The 22,373-nt window shown below is 54.9% G+C and overlaps 1 protein-coding gene across 1 annotated transcript; it reads left to right on the forward strand.

Moving 5' to 3' along the window:
- The first annotated feature begins 16,172 nt into the window (after window positions 1-16,172).
- On the forward strand, window positions 16,173-17,330 carry P2RY1 (purinergic receptor P2Y1). Its single transcript, XM_054385973.1, has one exon. It carries the CDS (start codon window positions 16,173-16,175, stop codon window positions 17,262-17,264), a length of 1,092 nt encoding a protein of 363 aa, XP_054241948.1. The 3' UTR covers window positions 17,265-17,330.
- Window positions 17,331-22,373: the final 5,043 nt, after the last annotated feature.

Raw genomic sequence — 22,373 nt, forward strand, 5'->3', positions numbered from 1 at the left:
AGTGGTCAAGGGATTGGCACAGGCTGCCCAGGGAGGTGGTGGAGTCCCCATCCCTGGAGGTGTTCAAGAAACCTGTGGCCATGGCACTTGGGGCCAGGGTTTGGTGGCCATGCAGGTTGGAGGTTGGATTCAATGACCTTAGAGGTCTCTTCCAACTGAAATAATTCTTCAGTTCCCTGGATTCCAGGGCAGGATGCTGGGGTGCTCCTGGGTGCCCAGCAAGGGTCCCCATGGAGCTGCACTGCTGGGACTGTGTCTTCTCTCTCTCTCCTGGAGAGCAGAGGAAGGAGCTAGAGCAGGTCACAGTCACAGAACTGCTGGTGTGGACCACATCCAGAGGAGCAGTGACAGGCCTTGACAGGACAGCTGGAGAGCATTGCATCAGCTACATCCTGAGCTGGAGGTAGGTTTGCTTAGCTGAGGAACTGGCTGAGCAGCTGCTGGGGAGGGGTTGTGGTTGCTCTGCAGGCTGCTCCAAAAGCCAGCTCCTTCCTGCAGTCACTTTGCAAAACAGCTCCCTAGGAGCTCCTACAAAAGCTGCTAAAAGATCCTTTGGGAAAGTCCTGGGGCAGCCAGGGTGACAGCCAGCCAGCTAGCCCACATCTCCTTGACTCCTGGAGTCTGTGCAATGTGACAGCTGGTTACATGGGACAGGACAGGACCCAGCACAGGGCATCCACCACGGCTGCCATACCAGCTAGGTGCTGGAACAGGTTGCCCAGGGAGGTTGTGGATGTCCCATCCAGGGAGGTGATCAAGTCCAGCTTGGGTAAGGCCTTGAGCAACCTGAGACACTGGCACAGGTTGCCCAGGGAGGTGGTGGAAGCCTCATTCCTGGAGGTTTTTGCAGCCAGGCTGGATGTGGCTGTGAGCAACCTGCTGTAGTGTGAGGTGTCCCTGCCCATGGCAGGGGGGTTGGGACTGGATGAGCCTTGAGGTCCCTTCCAACCCTGACAGTTCCATGATTCTAGGTGTCCCTACCCATGGCAGAGGGGTTAGAACTGGATGATCTTGAAGATCCCTTCCAATCCTAACAATTCCATGATTCTAGGTGTCCCTGCCCATGGCAGGGGGGTTGGGACTGGATGATCTTGAAGGTCCCTTCCAACCCAAGTCAAGGCAAGCTCTAAGGATGATGCTGGTCTGTGCATGAAGGACAAGTTTCGCTTGAGAAACTTCATATTAAAGCCAAGACTGTGATGGGATTGCTCTTTGGAGACATCTCTGCAGCTTTTCTACCTGCCCCCATCTGGAATTGCTTTGGATTTCACTGAGAGTAGAAACCAAAGTGGTAAACAGAGGCCCACAGAGGAGTTTTTGCCTTTCTACACACAAGGTCTGAAGTCAGTGCTGACCTTACTCCCCTTCCCCCTCCTTAAAACCAAGACATTAAAATCAATCATGAATAGCTTTAAAAGCTTTGTACAGCAGCAACTGTCCTCACCTACACTTGCACACTGAGGGAGGTCCTTTCAGATAAATTCTGGAGATGATAACAAAGATTCTCCATGCCAGGGACTCATTTCCCTGCCCCTTCCCCCCTCCCCCCCCCCCCCCCCGATACATTTTTAGCCAAGGCTCCTGAAATAAGCTCCTGAAGCTCCAATTTTAAACTCCAGAGGTTAATCCTTTAAGAGCTGAATAAACAATCATTAGGGGAATGGAAAGTTATTAGTGAGGTGCAAGCAGAGGCTAAAAGGCAGGAGGGGAAGCTGTGCCCACACCAGGCAGGCACAGCCCTGGGGGTGCTGCCAGTCCCCAGTGGGTGCAGCCTGGCTGAGCTGCATTGATTTCTAGGCAAAAAAAAGGCCAAAAGGGGGAAAAAAAGCCTAAAATTCAGCCTGAGTGAGGGGAAGGAGGGTCTGCTCTGTCTGCCTGCACTGGTGGAGGGGAGCACTCCTGGTCTGAGCGGCTCCACACCTCCATCCATCTCCCAAGGGAGCTCCATGGCCAGTGCCTGGCTTGTGTGTGTCTCACCTGCAGCAAGGCTGGAGGAGAACAATGCTGCAGGGACCAGCCCTGCACAGCACAGGGGAAGGGGGGTGCTGGGAGGAAGTTTGGTTAAATATGTCCTTGGAGGGGATTCTCCCCCTCTGCTCCACTCTGGGGAGACCACACCTGGAGGACTGCATCCAGTTCTGGAGCCTCTATTACAGGAAAGATCTGGAGGTGCTGGAAGGTGTCCAGAGAAGGGCCATGAGGATGAGCAGAGGGCTGGAGCTGCTCTGCTATGGAGACAGCCTGAGAGAGTTGGGGCTGTTCAGTCTGGAGAAGAGAAGGCTCTGAGAAGATCTTCTTGTGGCCTTCCAGTATCTGAAGGGAGCTATAAGAAAGCTGGGGAGGGACTTTTGAGGGTGTCAGGATAGGACTGGGGGGGATGGAGCAAAACTAGAAATGGGGAGATTCAGATTGGATGTGAGGAAGAAATTCTTCCCCAGGAGGGTGGTGAGACACTGGCACAGGTTGCCCAGGGAGGTGGTGGAAGCCTCATCCCTGGAGGTTTTTGCATCCAGGCTGGAGGTGGCTGTGAGCAACCTGCTGAGGTGTGAGGTGTCCCTGCCCATGGCAGGGGGTTGGGACTGGATGAGCCTTGAGGCCCCTTCCAACCCTAACAATTCCATGGTTCCATGGTGTCATTTGGTACACTCCAGGGATGAACTGAGCCTGTTCTGAGTAGGGTTTGTCTGGGGAGAAGTCCACAGCAGGTGGGCAGCAGAGGCATCACTCAGTACCCACCTGGGAGCTCCTGTGCAGAGTGGTGACACAGAGTGACTGCTGCAGAGGTTTGGTAGGAAACAGGAGCCAAGGTCAGGGATATGAGGGATGGAAGCTGAGGTAAAGCAGGTGTAGTGAGCTGCTGGCCAGGTCTGAGCAGTAACAATGGTCTGGTGGAAATCAGACCTGATGCTGGGGTGACTTGCTGAGCACAGGGGGCTCTGGTGGGGATGAGCAGAGAATCATGGAATTGTCAGGGTTGGAAGGGGCCTCAAGGCTCATTCCAGTTCCAACCCTCCTGCCATGGGCAGGGACACCTCACACTACAGCAGGTTGCTCACAGCCACATCCAGCCTGGCTACAAAAACCTCCAGGGATGAGGCTTCCACCACCTCCCTGGGCAACCTGTGCCAGTCTCTCACCACCCTCATGGGGAACAATTTCTTCCTCACATCCAATCTGAATCTCCCCACTTCTAGTTTTGCTCCATTCCCCCCAGTCCTATCACTCCCTGACACCCTCAAAAGTCCCTTCCCAGCTTTCTTGGAGCCCTCTTCAGATTCTGGAAGGCCACAAGAAGGTCTCCTCAGAGCCTTCTCTTCTCCAGACTTAACAACCCCAACTCTCTCAGTCTGTCTCCATAGCAGAGCAGCTCCAGCCCTCTGCTCATCCTTGTGGCTCTTCTCCTCCTTGTGTGCCCTGTGAGGCTGCAGGGACTGATGCAGTCTGTAATGTCACCATTCAGAGCCATCTGAATGTTTATCAGCTCATCTGAACTCGGTCCCCAGCCTTCTGGAGGAGAGTGGAACCTCCTCTGGTTGAGCCAGGCCTTCCCACCAGCACTGCTCTGCTCCTTGAGAGCCTTTCAGCCACATCCAGACCCCTCCTCACCCACAGCAGGGGCTGCCTTTGCCTGCTGACAGCTCAGAACTGATGTCTCTTCATGGCTTTCTTGGGTTTTCTGCATGCAACACCCTCTGGTTTCCAGTGGCTCAGAGCCACACCAGGAGGGTCTTATCTGTCTGGGGATTTCAGCAAGGCAGCTGGGGCCAGAAGGGTCCCTGCAGCAGGGCTGCTTATCCCTCCAGGGCTGTAATGCTTCAGCTCTTGCAGCTCCAAGTGAAGCTGTTGCTTCAGCAACTGCACAGTGAATTGGCAGTGGCCTTAGCAATGATTGCCAGGACATTTGTTTCCAGTAAGAGCTGAGCTGGCTGTTTCCTTGTGCTCCACGATTAGCTTTCATTAAGCTTTCTCCTGCCAGGTGCTGACGTCTCTCTTTGTTTATTCCTCAGCATCACATCCTTCCTAATTGTCATGGGAGCTGCCCAGCTTTACCTTGTCAGATGCAGGCTGGGTTGCAGAGAGCTGAGAGGTGCCTGGGTGCTCTGAGACACAGCCAGGAAAATGTTGAATTTGCTCCATTCCAGCCCAGTGGCAGGACAGAAACCAGCTGAGGGCATCCCCCTAAGGAGGTGGCTGCAGCGCACACAGCAGCTCCTACTGAGGGTCAGCTCTGGGAGAGAGGAAGAGCTGCAGGCTAATGAGAAAGGGAACAGCAGCTGGAGGAGGGATGAAAGGGTCTGGCCAGGGAGGCACAGCTCAGAGTGCTCCCACCTCAGCCAGCTTCAAACCCACCAGAAGAAAGAGCACAACAAAGAGAACTTTTAATTGCCTGAACTCCTCCTTTGTCACTGCCACCTTTCCAGACATGCCCCAAACAGAGAAAAAGAAGCCCTTGGCATCAGGGCAGCTGAAAATCCAGGCTTCATTATTGGCAGCACAAAACTCAGTAACTGAGGTTCTGTTCCCCTGGAGGTGGTTTTGAGGCCCTTCCTTCCCCTTTGGGCAGGGATGGGAGGGAGGGCAAAGTGAGAATGGGAAGGACAAGGCTGGTGCCATGGGCACAGGGCACCACCACCCCTCAGGACTCCTGGAGTTTCATCCCAGGCAGTGAGACCTGGGCAAGAATTGCACCTCAGTTATTCTGGTTGAGAAATCAGTGCCGAAGTAGATCCTTAGCACCCAGGAGGAAAACCATTGCCTGGTTCTTACTTTGGACCCTCAGATTCAAGAACAACTAAAGTACAGCCAGGCTTTAAAATGCTCCCCCCAGAGCTGAACAGGGCCTGGCAGGGGCTTGGAGAAGAAGGTAAGAGGTGCTGACAGCCTTTGGAACCTCAGCTCTAGGGTTAGATGCTCAGTGTGTCCCTGCTGGAACACTGAGGCAGGTCACCACTGCTGCACAGCACAGCAAGAAGGTACCTGGGTGCTGGGGTTCACCAGGGGGAAAGAGCAGCCCAGAAGGGTTCAGAACTTAAATAATTCCCAGGGACCTACCAAAGAATGGTTCCACTTGGAGCAGGTCCAGAGGAGGGCCACTAAGATGATCAGAGGGCTGGAGAACAAGGACAGGCTGAAAGAGCTGGAGCTGGTCAGCCTGGAGAGGAGAAGGCTCCAGAGAGACCTTAGAGCTGTATTTGAATATCTGATGGGGACCTGCAGGAAGGCTGAGGAGGAGCTGTTCAGAAGGGTCTGTGAGGATAGGATGAGTGGCAATGGTTTGAAACTGGAGCAGGGCAGATTTAGGTTGGACAAATGGAGCAAAACTAGAAGTGGGGAGGTTCAGATTGGATGTGAGGAAGAAATTCTTCCCCATGAGGGTGGTGAGACACTGGCACAGGTTGCCCAGGGAGGTGGTGGAAGCCTCATCCCTGGAGGGTTTTCCAGCCAGGCTGGAGGTGGCTGTGAGCAACCTGCTGAGGTGTGAGGTGTCCCTGCCCATGGCAGGGGGTTGGGACTGGATGAGCCTTGAGGCCCCTTCCAACCCTAACAATTCCATGGTTCCATGGTGTCATTTGGTACACTCCAGGGATGAACTGAGCCTGTTCTGAGTAGAGTTTGTCTGGGGAGAAGTCCACAGCAGGTGGGCAGCAGAGGCATCACTCAGTACCCACCTGGGAGCTCCTGTGCAGAGTGGTGACACAGAGTGACTGCTGCAGAGGTTTGGTAGGAAACAGGAGCCAAGGTCAGGGATATGAGGGATGGAAGCTGAGGTAAAGCAGGTGTAGTGAGCTGCTGGCCAGGTCTGAGCAGTAACAATGGTCTGGTGGAAATCAGACCTGATGCTGGGGTGACTTGCTGAGCACAGGGGGCTCTGGTGGGGATGTGATTCCATGACCTCAGGAGGAGTTCTGCACAGTGAGGCTGATGAGACCCTGGAACAGGTTGCCCAGGGAGGTAGTTGAGGCCCCATCCCTGGAGACATCCAAGATCAGCCTTGCTGTGACCCTGGGCAGCCTGATGTAGCTGGAGGTGTCCCTGCTGCCTGCAGGAGGCTTGGGGTCCCTTCCAAACAGGGTCACATCCTGTGAATCTGAGCCAGGCCATGGCTCCAGCCCTGGGCACAGCACACTGCTGAGCACCCAGACAAGCTGCTGGTGCAGCAGGATGCTGACCCTTGGGCATGGCCTTCCTGGGGGGGAAGAGGCACTGCCAGCACCGAGCCCTCAGGGGCAGCAAAGCCAGCAGCCCCCGTGGGCCCAGGTGCTCCGGGAGGCTCCGCAGGGCAGCCACTGCCTGGGGAAGGATGAGTCACCTGCTCCATCTCCAGCAGGATAACAGCAGAGGGGGAGATTCCTGCAGGAAATATCATCCCATGCGTGGGTATGTGGCATGTGCCTCCTGTTAGCTGGAGTAGCTCCTGCAGCACCGGCAGGGAAGGGGGAATGTGGGCAGGGGATAAAGGGGAGCAGAAGGAGAACAGCTCAGCAAGGGGCAGCAAAGGAGCTCTGGGCCCTCTGCTCCACAGAAAGGCAAAGTTCTGGGCTTTTAGCTCTCACTGCATCACTGCTCTCTGACTCCTTCATTCCAGATCATTTCCAGCAGCTTTTGCCAGGGTTTCCTACCCAGCAGGCACCTTCAGCACCTGCAAATGCTCTGATTTTAGCTTCCCCTCTCGTGTTTAGTGTGGACAACGTTCATTTTGTTTCCCCCCAAGAGATCTGTGTTTCCCCCCTCCCCCCAGGATCAAATTCAATATTCAAATGTCAAATGACAATTCCACCCACATTTAAACCTCTTTATAAATACCAGGAGGGGGGAATTGGATTAAAAAAAGAAAAAAACAAAAAGCCAATACTGCTCCCTGCTGAAATGCTGGCAGCTGGTGTTTGGGGATGGGAATCTGACAGAGATGCCACTGCAGGGATTTTTCTCAGCAATATTGGAGTTGCCCACTTCCAGAGCTGGGCACTGCCTGCAGCTGGGCTCCCAGCAGGACCAGTCTCTCCCACTGGGCCCACTGGGAAGTGCAGGCAAGTAATTTCCCCTTGCAAGCCAGCAGGAAGTGGAGGTCCAGTGCTGGAGACTTACTGTGCAAAGTGGCTGGGATGTGATCCCTCTGAGAGCATCTGCTGAGCACCCTTTGCACAGCAGGAACTGGCCAGGGAAGCAGCCCCTGCCATCCAGCCCTGGCTGGGAGTCAGGATCCATCCCTCCTTACACCTGCACTGCAATCCCAGCAGGGGCTGTGGACATGGAGCAAGGCAGGGGCCAGGTCCTGCATGCCTGGGAGTCCCTGCTCAGGATTACAGCTCAGGGTCATTGCCAGGGTGTCTCATACAGATGGCAAATCCCTGCTCTCAGCACCAGTCAGCCAGCAGGGAGAGTTTCCCAGCAAAGGCACTGCTCACCTTGGCCAGAATGCCCTTGCAGATCAAGAGATGCCCTTGGAAAGCCATCATGGATGCCCAGGGAGAGCGTGGGGGGTTTGCTGCAGAGAGCTGAGGGCTCTGCTGCCATCTCTGCAGCCTGAAGGAGGTGCCTGCCATGCTGCTTCCTGACCTGCTGCTGGTGGAACCAGTGCCTGACCACACCTCTGAGCCAGCTGGACCTGCAGGAGGTAAGACAGAGCTGGAACCTGCCCAGGAGGTGACACCACTAAAAATCCTGGCTTCTGAAGAGCTCTTCTGCAGAAACATGGCTCTCATGGCCATTCCAGCACCTCAAACTGGGACCCTGCTTGGGAGCACCTCCTCATAGCAGCAGGGCTGTGTATGAGTGAGGCCATGCAGCTCCCCTGAGTGCAGACTCCATCCCCTCCACTCCCTTCACCCCCTCCACCCCCTCCATCCCCTCCATCCCCTCTATCCCCTCCATCCCCTCCACCCCCTCTATCCCCTCCATCCCCTCTATCCCCTCCAACCCCTCCATCCCCTCCATCCCTTCCATCCATTTCATCCCCTCCATCCCCTCATCCCTTCCATCCCCTCCATCCCTTCCATCCCCTCCATCCCCTCCATTCCTTCCATCCCTTCCATTCCTTCCATCCCCTCCACCCTCTCCATCCCCTCCATCCCCTCCATGGCAGGGAGACCCCAGCTGCCTTGCCCCTCAGCACCTTTGTCCCAGCAGCAGCCACCCCACCACAGAGCTGTGCCTGACTGGGCATGTCCTTGGAGCCAGCTCCAGTGAAAATCCAAGTTAGGTCTTGAAACAGCATCAGGGTGGGACGTGGTGCTGCTGCCCAGGGGCTTGGGGGGAGCAAGAGGAGGCAGGAAGGGCTGGCAGGAGGCACCTGCTGCCCCCCATGGTCCCATGCCAAGAAGCTGTGTGGCTGCAGGGGCAGGTTCCCTGTATCCACAGAGCCAGCCATCTGTGGGATGCAACTGGGATGCCCTTGTGGGATGCTCTGTAGCCCTTCCACGGGGGGTGCTGTGCCCATGCCCCTCAGTGCATTCCCCAGCAAGTACTGACCTGAAATACTTTACCCTGCCTGCCCTGCTGCCTGATCCTGGCTGGTTCCTGCCTGTTGTCTCCTTGGCCACTCGAGGGAAGTGTGTGAGTGCTAAGGAGGCACTGTGAAGCCTGCTCAGTGGAGTTGTCATTCTTGGCTTTTAGCTGAACAAAAGATCTTCTCTGCTGAGAATTGTGATTTCAATTGAAAATAGCAAGAGAGGCAGGAGGGAAGATGCTCCCTGCTGTAATTAGAACAAGTTTCCCAGAGTTCTGCATTGGCTTTATGCTCTGGCAGTGTAGCTGCTCTCCTAGGACTAGTAAGTCACCTCCACTAACTCTTCTTATTGCTGTTGGTATCACAGGGGGGTGACAGTGGCAGTGCTGATCAGAAGCCACCTGCATCTTCTGAAATCTCAGAATCCCAGCATGGAAGGGTTGGAAGGGACCTCTGGAGCTCATCCAGTCCGAGCCCCTGCTCCAGCAGGGCACCTACAGCAGCTTCCCAGCAGCACAATGCCCAGGGGGGGTTGGAAGCTCTCCACACAAGGACACTCCACAACCTCTCTGGCCAGCCTGCTCCAGCCCTCCAGCACCCTCACACCAAACAACTTTCTCCTCCTGCTCACATGGAACCTCCTGGGTTCCACTTTGTGCCCCTTGGCCTGTCCCTGGGCAGCACTGAGCAGAGCCTGGCACCAGCCTCTTGCCCCCCAGCCTTCAGCTCTTGCTGAGCATTGCTCAGATCCCTCTGGGGCTGCTCTTCTGCAGGCTCTCAGCCCCAGGGCTCTCAGCCTTTGCTCCTCACAGAGCTGCTCCAGGCCTCTCAGCAGCTTTGCAGCCTCCCCTGGACTCTCTCCAGCAGTTCCCTGCCTCTCTTGAACTGGGGAGCCCAGAACTGCACCCAGTACTGCAGATGGGACAGAGTAGAAAGGGAGGAAAACCTCCCTTGACCCCCTGGCCACATTCTTAACCCATCCCAGGAGACCATCAGAACCATCAGCAAGGTAGGATCTGCAAGGACAGCAAGCACAGGAGGGGAGAGTGTGGTGAAGCAGAGGCTTGGCTGGTGCCAGCAGAGCCCTGGCACATACCCTGCTGGCTGGGAGCAGGCTGGGACCCCAGTCAGGACTTACTGCCAGCCAGCAGCACATCCTCTCTGCCACCAACACAGCCTGAGCCTGAGCAGCTCCTCAGCCCTCTGTGCCCAGGTTTGTTTTCCTGGGAAAGGCAACAGGAGGCAGCCAGGGCTTGCAGCACTGAGCAGGTCCTGTGCTGTGCCAGGGCTGCTGTGCCAGGGTCGGGGTTCCAGGATCAGGGTGCCAGAGCTGCTCTGCTGGAGTAAGGGTGCCAGAATTATTGTGCTGGGATTGGGTGCCAGGGCTCCTGTGCCAGGGTCAGGATGCCAGAGCTGCTGTGCCCAGGGCTGTTGTGTCAGGGTCGAGATGCCAGGATTGGGGTGCCAGGGTTGGAGTGCCAGGGCTGCTGTGATGGGGTCAGGACAGCAGGGTTGCCACGCTGGGGTCAGGGTGCCCTGCTCCCCACACCTCTCCTTGCCTCCTCCCCACTCCCCAGCTGTTTTCTGCAGCCACTGCCTGTGCAGTGGGGCCCCTGGGGCTGGGGCAGGGCCAGAAGCTCCCTCAGCAGTCTGTCACAAGGTGGAAAAGGGACCACTGGGCATCTCCTGTGTGGGCACCTCCCATACACCTTCCTGCTTTGCTTTCCCATTAGAGTCATTTTTCGTCTGGCACATCACTTCCAACTCAGCTGCTAGAGGCCACCACCTCTTGCAGGAAGGTGGCAGAAAGTGCTCATGGCACAAAAGCCACTTTCCATCTACCTGTCTGCTCACCCTGGCATTTCCCAGCTAGATTCACCCACAAGCCAGGGTATTTTCCACTGGGAAATGGATGGAAGGAAAGCACCCCTGGGGTACACAGCCATGGCTGGCTGCTCTATGCTGTGCAGTGGTTTGACATAGAGAAGGCTGAGTCTGGGGGTAATTTTGTGCACAAACAGGTGTCTGCTCAAGCCCTTTAAACCTGGTTTGGCTCAGTTCTCCTCATCCATGTGCAGGTGGCTGTTGGAAGTCCAGCTGAGGGACCTCTCACAGCCTCAAAGATGGTAGAGCTTTATATGCTGCAGGCAGCAGTATTTTAAAATCAAATAAATGAGCATTTCAGGCTGGAAAGTCTGCAGGCTGTGGAAGGGCTGCTGGGAAGAGATGTGACAACTGCAAAAGGAAGGTATGAAGCTGCAGAGGCTGCAGACAAAAAAAAACAACCCAAAACCCCACAGTGCAAATAAGGCAGTATTTGACCTGAAATATTTCCTAATGAAAAGGGGAATGAAGCTCCCCAGCAGGCAACAGGCAGGTCACCAGAAATCAGGTGATGTGAATCAAAAATAATCAGGTTTTGGAGCACAGAAGATATTCTGCAGTGGAGGGTTGAGAGCAGCTCATCAGCCTCCCAGCTCTCTGCTCAGCCCTTGCTGCAGCACACCTGGGTGAGATGCAGAGTGCCTGATACAGGTCTGTGTGTATGCAGAGAATGGTCAGAGAATCACAGAGTCACAGAATGGCTTGGGTGGGAAGGCAGCTCAAAGATCATCCAGTTCCAAGCCCCCTGCCATGGACAGGGACACCTCCCACCAGTCCAGGCTGCTCAAGCTCTCATCCAGCCTGGTGGTGAACACCTTCAGGGAGGAGGCATCCACAACCTCTCTGGGCAGCCTGTGCCAGTGTCTCCTCACCCTCACTGGAACTAACATCCACTCTGAAACTGCCCTCTGATCTAAATCCATTCTAAATCCTTCTCTGCAGACTTTCAAGGCCCATCTGGATGCATTCCTGTGAAACTTGTGCTATGGTCCTGCTCTGGCAGGGGGGTTGGACTCGATGATCTTTAAGGTCCCTTCCAACCCCTAACATCCTGTGAGCCTGGGATCCTATGATGATCTTTAAGGTCCCTTCCAACCCTTATCATCCTGTGATGATCTTCAAGGTCTCTTCCAACCCCTAACATCCTGGGATCCTATGATGATCTTTAAGGTCCCTTCCAACCCCTAATATCTTGTGATCCTATGATGATCTTTAAGGCCCATTCCAACCCTTAATATCCTGTGATTCTGGGATCCTATGGTGATCTTTAAGGTCACTTCCAACCCATTATTCTATGCTTCTGTGGTAGTTTTAGGCCATTAATTTTGTGATGTGGTGGGTTGAAAATTTCCCCCCCCAATAGCTTCCTTTCCAGCAGCCTCTCAGCCTGCAGCCCGTTTGGGTCTCCAGCACGACCTGCAATACTGACATCTGGCCCCCAGGTCTTCCCTGATAGCCAAAGCCAACAGGTAGAAGCAGCTGGATTTCTGTCCTGGCCATTCCCTCTGCACACCCACATGCTGCCACAGCTCAGCACTAATTGGGCTGACTGGGAATTTTCACTTGCTGCCCCCTCCCCCCCACCCCCAGCACACTTTCTCCTCTCATTAGGGATCTATCATCATCCCTGTGAGTTAAATCAGCTGTTAACAGAACAAAACATTCAGTTTAATGGAAATCAGTGGCAGAAAAGCCCAGATTTTTGCAGGAAAAAAGTGCATTAAAAGGCAAAGCTGGAAGGAATTCAGCTTTACCAGACAAACCCAGTCAGCTCCAAGGCATATGCTGGAGCTCTGGAGGAGAAGGTGCTAATGCAACATGCTTGATGGTGGTGCTCCAAAATAAGAACAGCTCAGCCATGCAGGCAGGAAGGCACTCATTTGCTGGCTGCCTGTGAATGCATCTAACAGCATGGTTGCTGAGAAATAAACCTCCTGTCTGTGCCTGGACCTTTTGCAGCTGAAGCACTGCAGTCAGAAGGCAGGAACTGTTGAGAGCAGCCTGTGCCATCCCCAGCCCTGGCAGGGGCATGCTGCTGGTGAAGTGAAGACCTTCACCGGAGTGAAGGTCTGGGCTGTGAGCCCCCAGGGCTGTGCAGGTCCAGCTGAGGTGGGCAGGTTTCCTTGGTTGGTCCAAGGTGCCACGAAAGCAGGTGAGGAGTGAGGGGCCCAGGCATTCACACACCTCTGCCCTTCCTTCTCTCCAGGCTCAATCTCCCTCTTTTCAAGTTCAAACCACCACCCCTTCTCCTGTCACAACAGGCCCAGCTCAAAGGTCTCTCCCCACCTTTCTTAATAGCTACTTCAACTCCTGAAAGGCCACCAGAAGGTCTCCCTGGAGCCTTCTTCTCTCCAGGTTGAACAACCTCAACTCTCTCAGCCTGGCCTCACAGCAGAGAGCTTCCAGCCCTGCCAGCATTGCTGTGGCTTCTTCTGTCCCTGTCTATGCTGAGAGGGGGTCTCAGCAGAGCACAGCAGAGGGGCAGAATCCCCTCCTGCCCCTGCTGCTGGGGATCAGCCCAGAGCAGGGTTGGCTCTGGGTTGGGAGCACTCTGTGCCAGCTCATGAACAGCTTTGCACCCCCTGCACCTTTGCACCCCCCAGCACCTTTGCACTCTCCAGGCTCACCATGGAAAGTCTGCAGACTGAGGAAGGAGTGCTGGGAAGGGATGTGACAACTGAGAAAAGAAGATAGGAAACTGCAGAGACTGGGGAAAGAAAACAGTGCAATAAAGCATTATTTGACCCAAAATATTGTCTGAAATGAAAAGGGGAATGAAGATCCCCAGAAGCCAACAGGTCAGTCACCAGCCAGGTCAGGTAAGGTGTGAAACAGGCCCTTCATCCAGCCTGGACTGATACCAAGGATTGCTCCAACCCATGTTCAGGACCTTGCACATGGACTTGCAGAAGCTCATGAGTTTCCCACTGCCTCACTTCTTGAGCTTGCTCAGGTCCCTCTGGATCTCATTCTTCTCCCAGTCCCATACTAACAAGCACAACTCACCCGGGACTGTTCCAGAGAAGGCTGTGAAGTGTCTGCAGCCTGTCCACATCTCAGCCTGACTCAGGCAGCAGGCACAAAGCCTGAAGGAGTGACTCCTTCCCCGCGGGGGGCAGCGGCGGGCTCCCGGAATTCCTGCTGCGACCTTTCCGTCTCCACGGCTGGGATCGAGGGCGCTGCTTAGGTAACCGAGGCAAGCAGGCTGCAGGGCAGAGTGCATATTTACTGATGGTATCTGCTGCTGCTGCTGCTCCTTCGGCATGACTCAAAATTTGCCTAAGACAGGCAACTGAAGGAAGCTGCCAGGAGAAGCTACGTGTGAGCAGTGGGACTGAGAACAATCACGAGTGAAATAACCACTGCAAACGGGGGGAAACGAACTAAAAAGGCTTCTTGGATCGCTGTGGGGGGTTTTCTTCTTCTTCTTTATTTTTTTTTTAGACAATAATTCAAGTGCTGCATTAAAATAACCTCTGTTTTGGGGCCACGGAACTGGTTCTAGCAGGAGCAAGATGGCTTTTGCAGAAGGCAGCACGGTGGGATTGGTATTTGTGCAGCGTTCACCACACGTCTGGTCTGTGGGCTGGGTGTTTTCTGCTGTGGGAACGCTGAGGATGAGGAATATTTTTCTCTAGACTCCAAAATCCTTAGAGGGCACCACTGAAACATCTCTGGAAACCCGGCTGGCTCCGTGCACAGATCTTACAGGTGCTGCTTTGGTCTCAGTTCTTCTCTTTCCTTTCTCTCCACGTTCAATTTGTATTACAATTAGATCTTCAAAGTAGTAAACAGGCAGCTAGGGGGTGAATACGAAAGAGGAAAAAAACCAAACCCAAACCTTAATATTTAAGACCTTTCCTTCTTGCATATTTACAAAATTTAAGCTGTTGCTTCGAAGTGGTAGTCAGTGTGACTTGCCCCAGAAGAGGAACCAGGCTGGCAGCTCCATCTGCATCCACTCGCATGTTCCGACAATATGCAGCTGATTTCCCAATTAAGCTTTCCCGACCAAGTAGTTTTTTATAATTTAGACAGCCTCAAAAGTTTGAAAAATGAATGCATATTCATGAAGTGCTAATAACCCTCCGTCTAGAACGCAGTTTCGAGCCGAGAGCGGCGATGACTGCCTCACGTCTCACCGCCCAGCCCGAGACGCCAGCCAGGGAGAAATGGTTGAAACCAGAGGGCTGGGGGTTTGCTAAGCCAAAAAAAAAAAAAAAAAAAACACAACCAACCAACCCCAAACCCCACAACGCTGCCCCGGCTCCAGCGCCAAACGTGTAACGCTGGGCCATCGGCAGCAGCAACAGCTTTGGTGGCTTCTGATGGGTGGCGGAGCAGATTCCAAAGCGCTGGGTGAAGGCAAAATCCTCACAGCAGCTCAGGAGCACCTGGCACCGCGCTGCACGGAGGGCATCAGCCTGCAGCGTGCCCCCCACCCCTCCATCGCTGCCCGGGGCTGGCAGAGGCTCGGGTAGGGGGTGGGGTTACCCCGGTGGGGGTTACCCCGGTGGCGGCTGTCGCCGGGGAGCACAGGGTGTGCCAGGCTAGCGCGAGGGAGCACGGTGGTCACCGTCACCGCGTCGCTGCCCGCAGCCCCCAGCCCGGCCCCGCCGCCATGTGCCGCGGGCGGGGAGCGCCGAGCACCGAGCGCCGCCCGCCAGCGAGGGCGGCGCGGGGGGCGGGCGGCTCGCCCCTGGGCCCGAGTCCCGCCTCGTCCCGCCCGCCCTCAGTCCGCCCGGGGCCGCCGCGCTGCCTCCCGACTCAGAGGGGCCGTGGCCGCTGTGCCTGCGGCGGCCGGGCCGCCATGGAGGGGCGACCGTAGGGGCGCTGCCCCCGATCCTAAAACCCCTGCCCGGGCCGCCCTGCCCTGCCCTGGCCGGCGATGGGAGCCGGGGCGGCTGCAGGCGGGACGCCGTCCCCCGCCGGGCGGACGCTGCCGGCGCCGAGGAGAAGCGAGAGCGGCGGGCTGAGGAGGGCAGGTGGGGGCGGCTCCGGTGCTGCTGGGAGCCGGGCTGGGGCGCGGCGGGGAGCGGGGCCGGGCGGGCGGAGGTGACTTCGGGAACCAGGCAGGCGGAGGGCAGGGGGCCAGGCGGGCTGAGTGGTGCGGGGAGAACCGCGGGGAGCGGAGCCGGGCGGTATGAGGTAACCCTGGAGGAACCGAGCGGGCTGAGTGAGACAGGAGGAGGCGGGCGGGTGGAGGGACGCGGCGGTGAACGGGGTGTGGGACGGCGCCGGCAGCCGCGGAGGGGCCGAGCCGGCAGTGCCTGAGGAGCGCGGCTGGCCCCGCTGCCCCTTCTCTTTCCCCCGCTGCCCCTTCGCTGGCCCCGCTGCCCCTTCGCTCGCCTCGCTGCCCCTTCGCTCGCCTCGCTGCCCCTTCGCTCGCCTCGCTGCCCCTTCGCTGGCCCCCCTGCCCCTTCTCTCGCCCCACTGCCCCTTCGCTCGCCCCGTTGCCCTTTCCCCTGCTCCGCTCCCCTTCCCCTGTCGGTCCGGCCCATGCCGCTGCCTCTCTCTCCGCCGTTCCGCCTGTCCTGCCCTGCCGTGTCCCCGTGGCGGCGCGAGGCAGCGCCCGCCGAGCTGTCCCCTGGCTCCGGGCTGAGTGCTGCAGGGGAACAGCCCCGCAGCCCAGGCTGGACCACCCAGCCGTACAGAGCTGCTTGGAGACCCGATGAGGAAAAGCTGGGCAGGTCTTACCTTCTAATTAGGGATTTTTTTGCTATTTTGTTGTTTGGTTTTTTGGTTTTTTTTTTTTTTTTTTTTTTTTTCAGATGTGTTCCTTGCCCAGTAGAGACTTGGTTGGTTCACCTACGACCTCTGTGACTCTGGGGGGGGAAGGATCATGACCGAAGTCCTCTTTTCTGCTGCTTTGAATGGAACTGAACCCAACCTGCTCTCCAGCAGCGGCTGGTCTGTGGGAAACGCCACCACCAAGTGTTCCCTGACTAAAACCGGCTTCCAGTTCTATTACCTGCCTACTGTCTACATTTTGGTCTTCATCACTGGGTTTTTGGGCAACAGCGTGGCCATCTGGATGTTTGTCTTCCACATGAGGCCATGGAGCGGCATCTCGGTTTACATGTTCAACTTGGCGCTGGCTGACTTCCTGTATGTCTTGACTCTGCCTGCCCTCATCTTTTACTACTTCAATAAGACGGACTGGATCTTTGGAGACATCATGTGCAAGCTGCAGAGGTTCATCTTCCACGTGAACCTGTACGGCAGCATTCTGTTCCTCACTTGCATCAGCGTGCACAGGTACACGGGGGTGGTGCACCCCTTGAAGTCGCTGGGGAGGCTGAAGAAGAAGAACGCGGTCTACATCAGCACCCTGGTCTGGGTGGTGGTGGTGGCTGTGATTTCTCCCATCCTCTTCTACTCGGGGACAGGGATAAGGAAAAACAAAACCACCACCTGCTACGACACCACCGCCGACGACTACCTGAGAAGTTACTTCGTCTACAGCATGTGCACCACCGTCTTCATGTTCTGCATCCCCTTCATCCTGATCCTCGGTTGCTATGGGCTGATTGTGAAGGCTTTGATTAACAAGGATTTGGACAATTCCCCTCTCAGGAGAAAGTCGATTTACCTGGTGATCATCGTGCTGACGGTCTTTGCCGTCTCCTACCTTCCCTTCCACGTGATGAAGACCTTAAACCTAAGAGCCAGGGTGGATTTTCAGACTCCACAAATGTGTGCCTTCAACGATAAGGTTTATGCCACTTACCAAGTGACGAGAGGCCTGGCCAGCCTCAACAGCTGCGTCGACCCCATCCTTTACTTCCTGGCAGGAGATACCTTCCGAAGGAGGCTTTCCAGGGCCACCAGGAAGTCATCCCGGAGGAGCGAACACAACGTGCAGTCCAAAAGCGAGGAGATGACTCTCAATATTTTGTCAGAGTATAAGCAGAACGGAGATACCAGTTTGTGAGCAAGGATTTGGGAGCAGCTGGGTGAAATCCTCCGCGAGGAGACGACTCTGGGTGTTTTGTCAGAGTACAAGCGGAAGGGAAATACCAGTTTTTGAGCAAGGATTTAGGAGCAGTTGGGTGAAATCCTCCAGGGCGAGCCAGCAGGACGCTGTAGCGCTACAGGTGTGTGAGGAGAATCCAACCACTCTCTGAGTCCTCCTTTTCTGCTCTTGGAGGAAGCTGCACGCAGCCATCGCAAGGATTTGAACGGAAAATCACCTCTTGGAGTGCAGCTTCCCTTTCTCCTTAACAATATCCTCATTGCCTTCTGACTGGTGTCAGGCAAAATAAAATGAAGTCAGTCCTCTAAAGGAAGCAAGCAATCCAAGTGCTTCTCTTTTAAGGGCTTCGTCTCCCACGTCCAAAAAAAAAAAAAGAAAAAAGGCCTCAAATCAGCTTCTCTTTAAAAATAGGAAATCAAAACAAACCCGAGGGCGAGCAGTGTCTGCTGAGGCTCAGGCCACAAGCTGGCCCGGGGCGAGTTGAGATCAAAGTCACGCTGCCCCTGTCTCACCTTTGCAGTTTTGTTCTTTCTTCATCTACTTCTCGTGTTGGTAGTTGTTTGGTAGTTTGGGTAGCAAGTGATGATTCAGTCTGCTCGGAGTGCCGGTGTCGTGCGCAAGGTAGGCTTACCCCTGTCTGCATGATTTACGCTTTCGGAGTGCAAATGGTTGTTCATGGAAAAATCTGGATTCCCAACCCCCTTCGAGGCAGCTTGGCTTGCAGGGGAGCTGGACCCCCTCAGCCAGCCCTTGGCAGACGGATCAGCAGGTCCCTAGGAGCAGGCGGAGCTGCGGCGGTGAGTGGATGTTGGTGCTCCACCTGTGTGTGGAGCGATGCGGTTCTGGTGGTCCCACCCTGCCTTCCCTGCTGGTCAGCCGGGATGGGGCTGAGCACCCAGCTGGCTTGCTGGGGGGCTAACTGCCCTTCCCTAGGGCTGGCCAACGTTCTGCTGCAGCACCAACAGGAGCCTGGCTGGAGCCTTCTGTGGGTAAAAAGGAGAAACGTGTGCGCTGAAGGGACCTTCGCCGTTCAGACGAGTGACAAGGGACCTGCGCTTTCCTTTGGTACCAGAATGGATCTGCTCCTGGCCTTCTTTACAAAGAGATAACCTAGGATTTGGTTCCCAAGCAAACCATTATTAAAATGGATTATAGATTACATATAAAATAACTGGGGGGGATTGATCATTACGTTGGCTTTTTTTTCGGTACTGTGACAAATAAATTCCTGAATTACAGAGCTGTTGCAATCCGGGACTAAAACTCAGCCCTTCTCCAGCTGTGGGAAGAGGGTATCCAGAAGGAGCCAAACTGCAGAACTGTGCAAGAGGAGAGCTGGTGAGCACAGATGAAACAGTACATGGGCAGCTGGTGAGCACAGATGAAACGGTACATGGGCAGCCGGAGCCATGGCTCACGTTTGGTTTTTTTTTCTTTCCAATGTCTTCAACGTAAGTGTTTGAGAAACAAATCAGTGTGTGCTAAGAAAAAGAAAAAAACAAACCCACCCCAGGTAGGGAAGCATGCTCTAAATGATGCCTTCAGTGTGCAAAACAGACTTTTGTGTAATCCTAAGGGTGAGTTTTAACAGCTCTTGTGTGTTCCTCCAGTCTTCATAGTAAAGAGTAAACCAGTGATATTTTACTTCCTGATGTGTTTGTTTGTTGTTGTTTTTTTTTTCCCCCAGTGATTGGTTAACAAACACAAATAGCTCTAGTTGGGTGGGTTTTTTTTTTCCCTTTTTTTTTTTCTTTTAATCTTTTTGTTCCTGCCAGCCTGGTAAAAGCAGCTTCTGTTCACACGTCACAGCTTCTTAACCTGCAGGATTCCCTATTTATTGAACTTATTTATTAGAAAGCTTAAGTGTACAGAAAAATTCCAAGTGTGGTTTCTCCATGTTCCTGTTGGGGATTTGGGCATTAATGGCAAAGCTGAACAGCATGTTTTGGTCACTTGTAACACCGTTGTCTTCTAACATGACCTCTTTATAATAAACTCAATTCTAGCCTGGCTCTCTGTGCTATATAACCTCCTGATAAAACTCCCAGGGCTGATGGAGAAGCCCAGAGATAAATGCAGGGTGGCTGATTGGGAGGAAGGTGTCGATCTGTTGGAGGCTAGGAGAGCTCTGCAGAGGGACCTGGGCAGATGGGCAGAGTCCAACAGGATGGCATTCAACAAGTCCAAGTGGCAGGTTCTGCACTTTGGCCACAACAACAATGCAGTGCTACAGGCTGGGGTTGGAGTAGCTGGAGAGCAGCCAGGCAGAGAGGGACCTGGGGGGACTGGGTGACAGCAGCTGAACATGAGCCAGCAGTGTGCCCAGGTGGCCAAGAAGGCCAATGGCATCCTGGCCTGTATGATGAATAGTGTGGGCAGCAGGAGCAGGGAAGTCATCCTGCCCTGTGCTCAGCACTGGTTAGGCCACACCTTGAGTGCTGTGTCCAGTTCTGGGCTCCTCAGTTTAAGAAAGATGTTGAGATGCTGGAACATGTCCAGAGAAGGGCAACAAAGCTGGGGAGAGGTCTGGAGCACAGCTCTGTGAGGAGAGGCTGAGGGAGCTGGGGATGTTTAGCCTGGAGAAGAGGAGGCTCAGGGGAGACCTCATTGCTCTCTACAACTACCTGAAGGGAGGTTGTAGCCAGGTGGGGGTTGGTCGTTGGTCTCTTCTCCCAGGCAAGCAGCAACAGTCTCAAACTGTGCCAGGAGAAGTTTAGGCTGGAGGTGAGGAGAAAGTTCTTCCCAGAAAGAGTAATTGTCCCTTGGGATGTGCTGCCCAGGGAGGTGGTGGAGTCACCATCCCTGGAAGTGTTCAAAACAAGCTTGGATGTGGCACTTGGAGCCATGGTTTAGTTGTCAGGAGGTGTTAGGTGTTAGGTTGGACTTGGTGATCTCTGAGGTCTTTTCCAACCTGCTTGATTCTGTGAGTCTGTGAAGAGCTTCTCTAAGCCACTGGGTAGGATCTCATTAAGCCCCAGAAGATGAAAAAAAAAACAAACCCAAAACAAATGTAGAGATAGGGAAAGAACTCCCAACCAAGGGTCAATTGCTAATTAATCCCCCTGCTGACAAAAGCCTGAGGAACAGCAAGGCCTATTTATAGCCCTGGAGAAGGAGCCTGATTCCCAATAAATGACTTCTGCTATTGTGTGATTATTTGAGACTCCATTCAGCTGAGGCACGTCCTGGTTGGCATGGCAGATGAATTAAAGGGAGAGCACAAAAATAGGATGTTCTCTGAAGCTGCTGCTCCACGTTCCCAGCTCCTATTCATTTCCCCCGGCGCTTGGTGCTCCCTTTCCTCTCTTTTGCTTAGGGAAGAAAAAAATGTTCTACTAAGTCACAGCTGAAAAAAAAAGCTCCTGAGCAAGAAACAGGGCAGAATGTGAAGCTGCACAGCCAGGCTGGGCCTTCTGTAGCTGCTCACAGGCTTTTGGCAGTACAGCTCTGGAACCTGGCAAGGTTGGCCCTCTCCTCCTATGGGTGAGATCCGAGCGCCGCATGGTTCCACAGGCACTGCACACATAGAGGCTGGGCAGGGACTGGCTGGAGAGCAGCCCTGAAGAAAAGGACTTGGGGGTGCTGGTGGGGGAGAAGCTCAACAGGAGCCAGCAGTGAGCACTTGAACCCAGAGAACCAAGCAGAGCCTGGGCTGCAGCAAGAGAAGTGTGGCCAGCAGGGCCAGGGAGGGGATTCTCCCCCTCTGCTCCACTCTGCTGAGACCACACCTGGAGCTCTGTATCCAGTTCTGGAGCTTCTATTGCAGGAAAGATCTGGAGGTGCTGGAAGGTGTCCAGAGAAGGGCCATGAGGATGATCAGAGTCTCCTATGAGGACATATTGAGAGAGTTGGAGCTGTTCAGACTGGAGAAGAGAAGGCTCCGAGGAGACCTTCTTGTGGCCTTCCAGGATCTGAAGGGGGCTCCAAGAAAGCTGGGGAGGGACTTTTGAGGGTGTCAGGGTGTGATAGGACTGGGGGGAATGGAGCAAAACTAGAAGTGGGGAGATTCAGATTGGATGTGAGGAAGAAATTCTTCCCCAGGAGGGTGGTGAGACACTGGCACAGGTTGCCCAGGGAGGTGGTGGAAGCCTCATCCCTGGAGGTTTTTGCAGCCAGGCTGGAGGTGGCTGTGAGCAACCTGCTGTAGTGTGAGGTGTCCCTGCCCACAGCAGGGGAGTTGGAACTGGCTGATCCTTGAGGTCCCTTCCAACCCTGACAATTCTGTGATTCTAGCAGCCTAGGCATGCTGCTGGAGAACCCCATGGCCCCCATGGATACCCTGCCCAGGAGATCCAGGAGTTTGGGATGGACATCTCTCTGCTTTTTTGTCTTCCCTGTGGTCTGATGGACCTGCAGTGGTTTAATGGTGTCCTCAGGAGCCCACTGAGAGCTCGCTGTGGTCCATCTGCCTCACTGAAGAGGATGGTGCAGTGGCCAGGTGCTGAGGTCTGGCCTGATGCCTCTTCCTGATGACCTCTCTTCCTGATGCTCCCTCTTCCTGATGACCTCTCTTCCCGATGCTCCCTATTCCTGATGACCTCTCTTCCTGATGCTCCCTCTTCCTGATGTTCCCTCTTCCCGATGTTCCCTCTTCCCGATGCTCCCTGATCAGCCACGGCAGGCAGCAGTGCTTGGCATCTTCACCTGACTGCAGCACCTGGGAGCTCCCTGCCACACACCAGGAAGGATCTTTGCACACATTCTGCACACAGTTTGCTCTTCATCTTTCAGGTCCTGTGGCCTGCAGAGGTGACACCTCCAACTGCACATCCCTGCTCTGATGTGTCTCCTTGCTGTACTCACATCAAGATGTCACAGCCTCCTCCAAATCCAGCTGGAGCTTGAAGCTGAGCCAGGCAACCTCCTGCTCTATTTGAGGTGGGGTGGTGGGAACCACTACAAGCCCCCACTGAATTCCCATCTCCTTCCACACAGTGACTTTTTACCTGCAGCAGGATGGAGCCATGCCTGCTGGGCCATGCCATCAGAGAGGAAGCTGGTCAGACGTGGGGGGATTGGGTACCACCAGGTCAAAATGGGCACCACCAGATCAAGACCCAAGCAGAC

This window comes from Indicator indicator, chromosome 13 (assembly GCF_027791375.1).
Source record: "Indicator indicator isolate 239-I01 chromosome 13, UM_Iind_1.1, whole genome shotgun sequence".
In the NCBI taxonomy this organism is placed as follows: Eukaryota; Metazoa; Chordata; class Aves; order Piciformes; family Indicatoridae; genus Indicator; species Indicator indicator.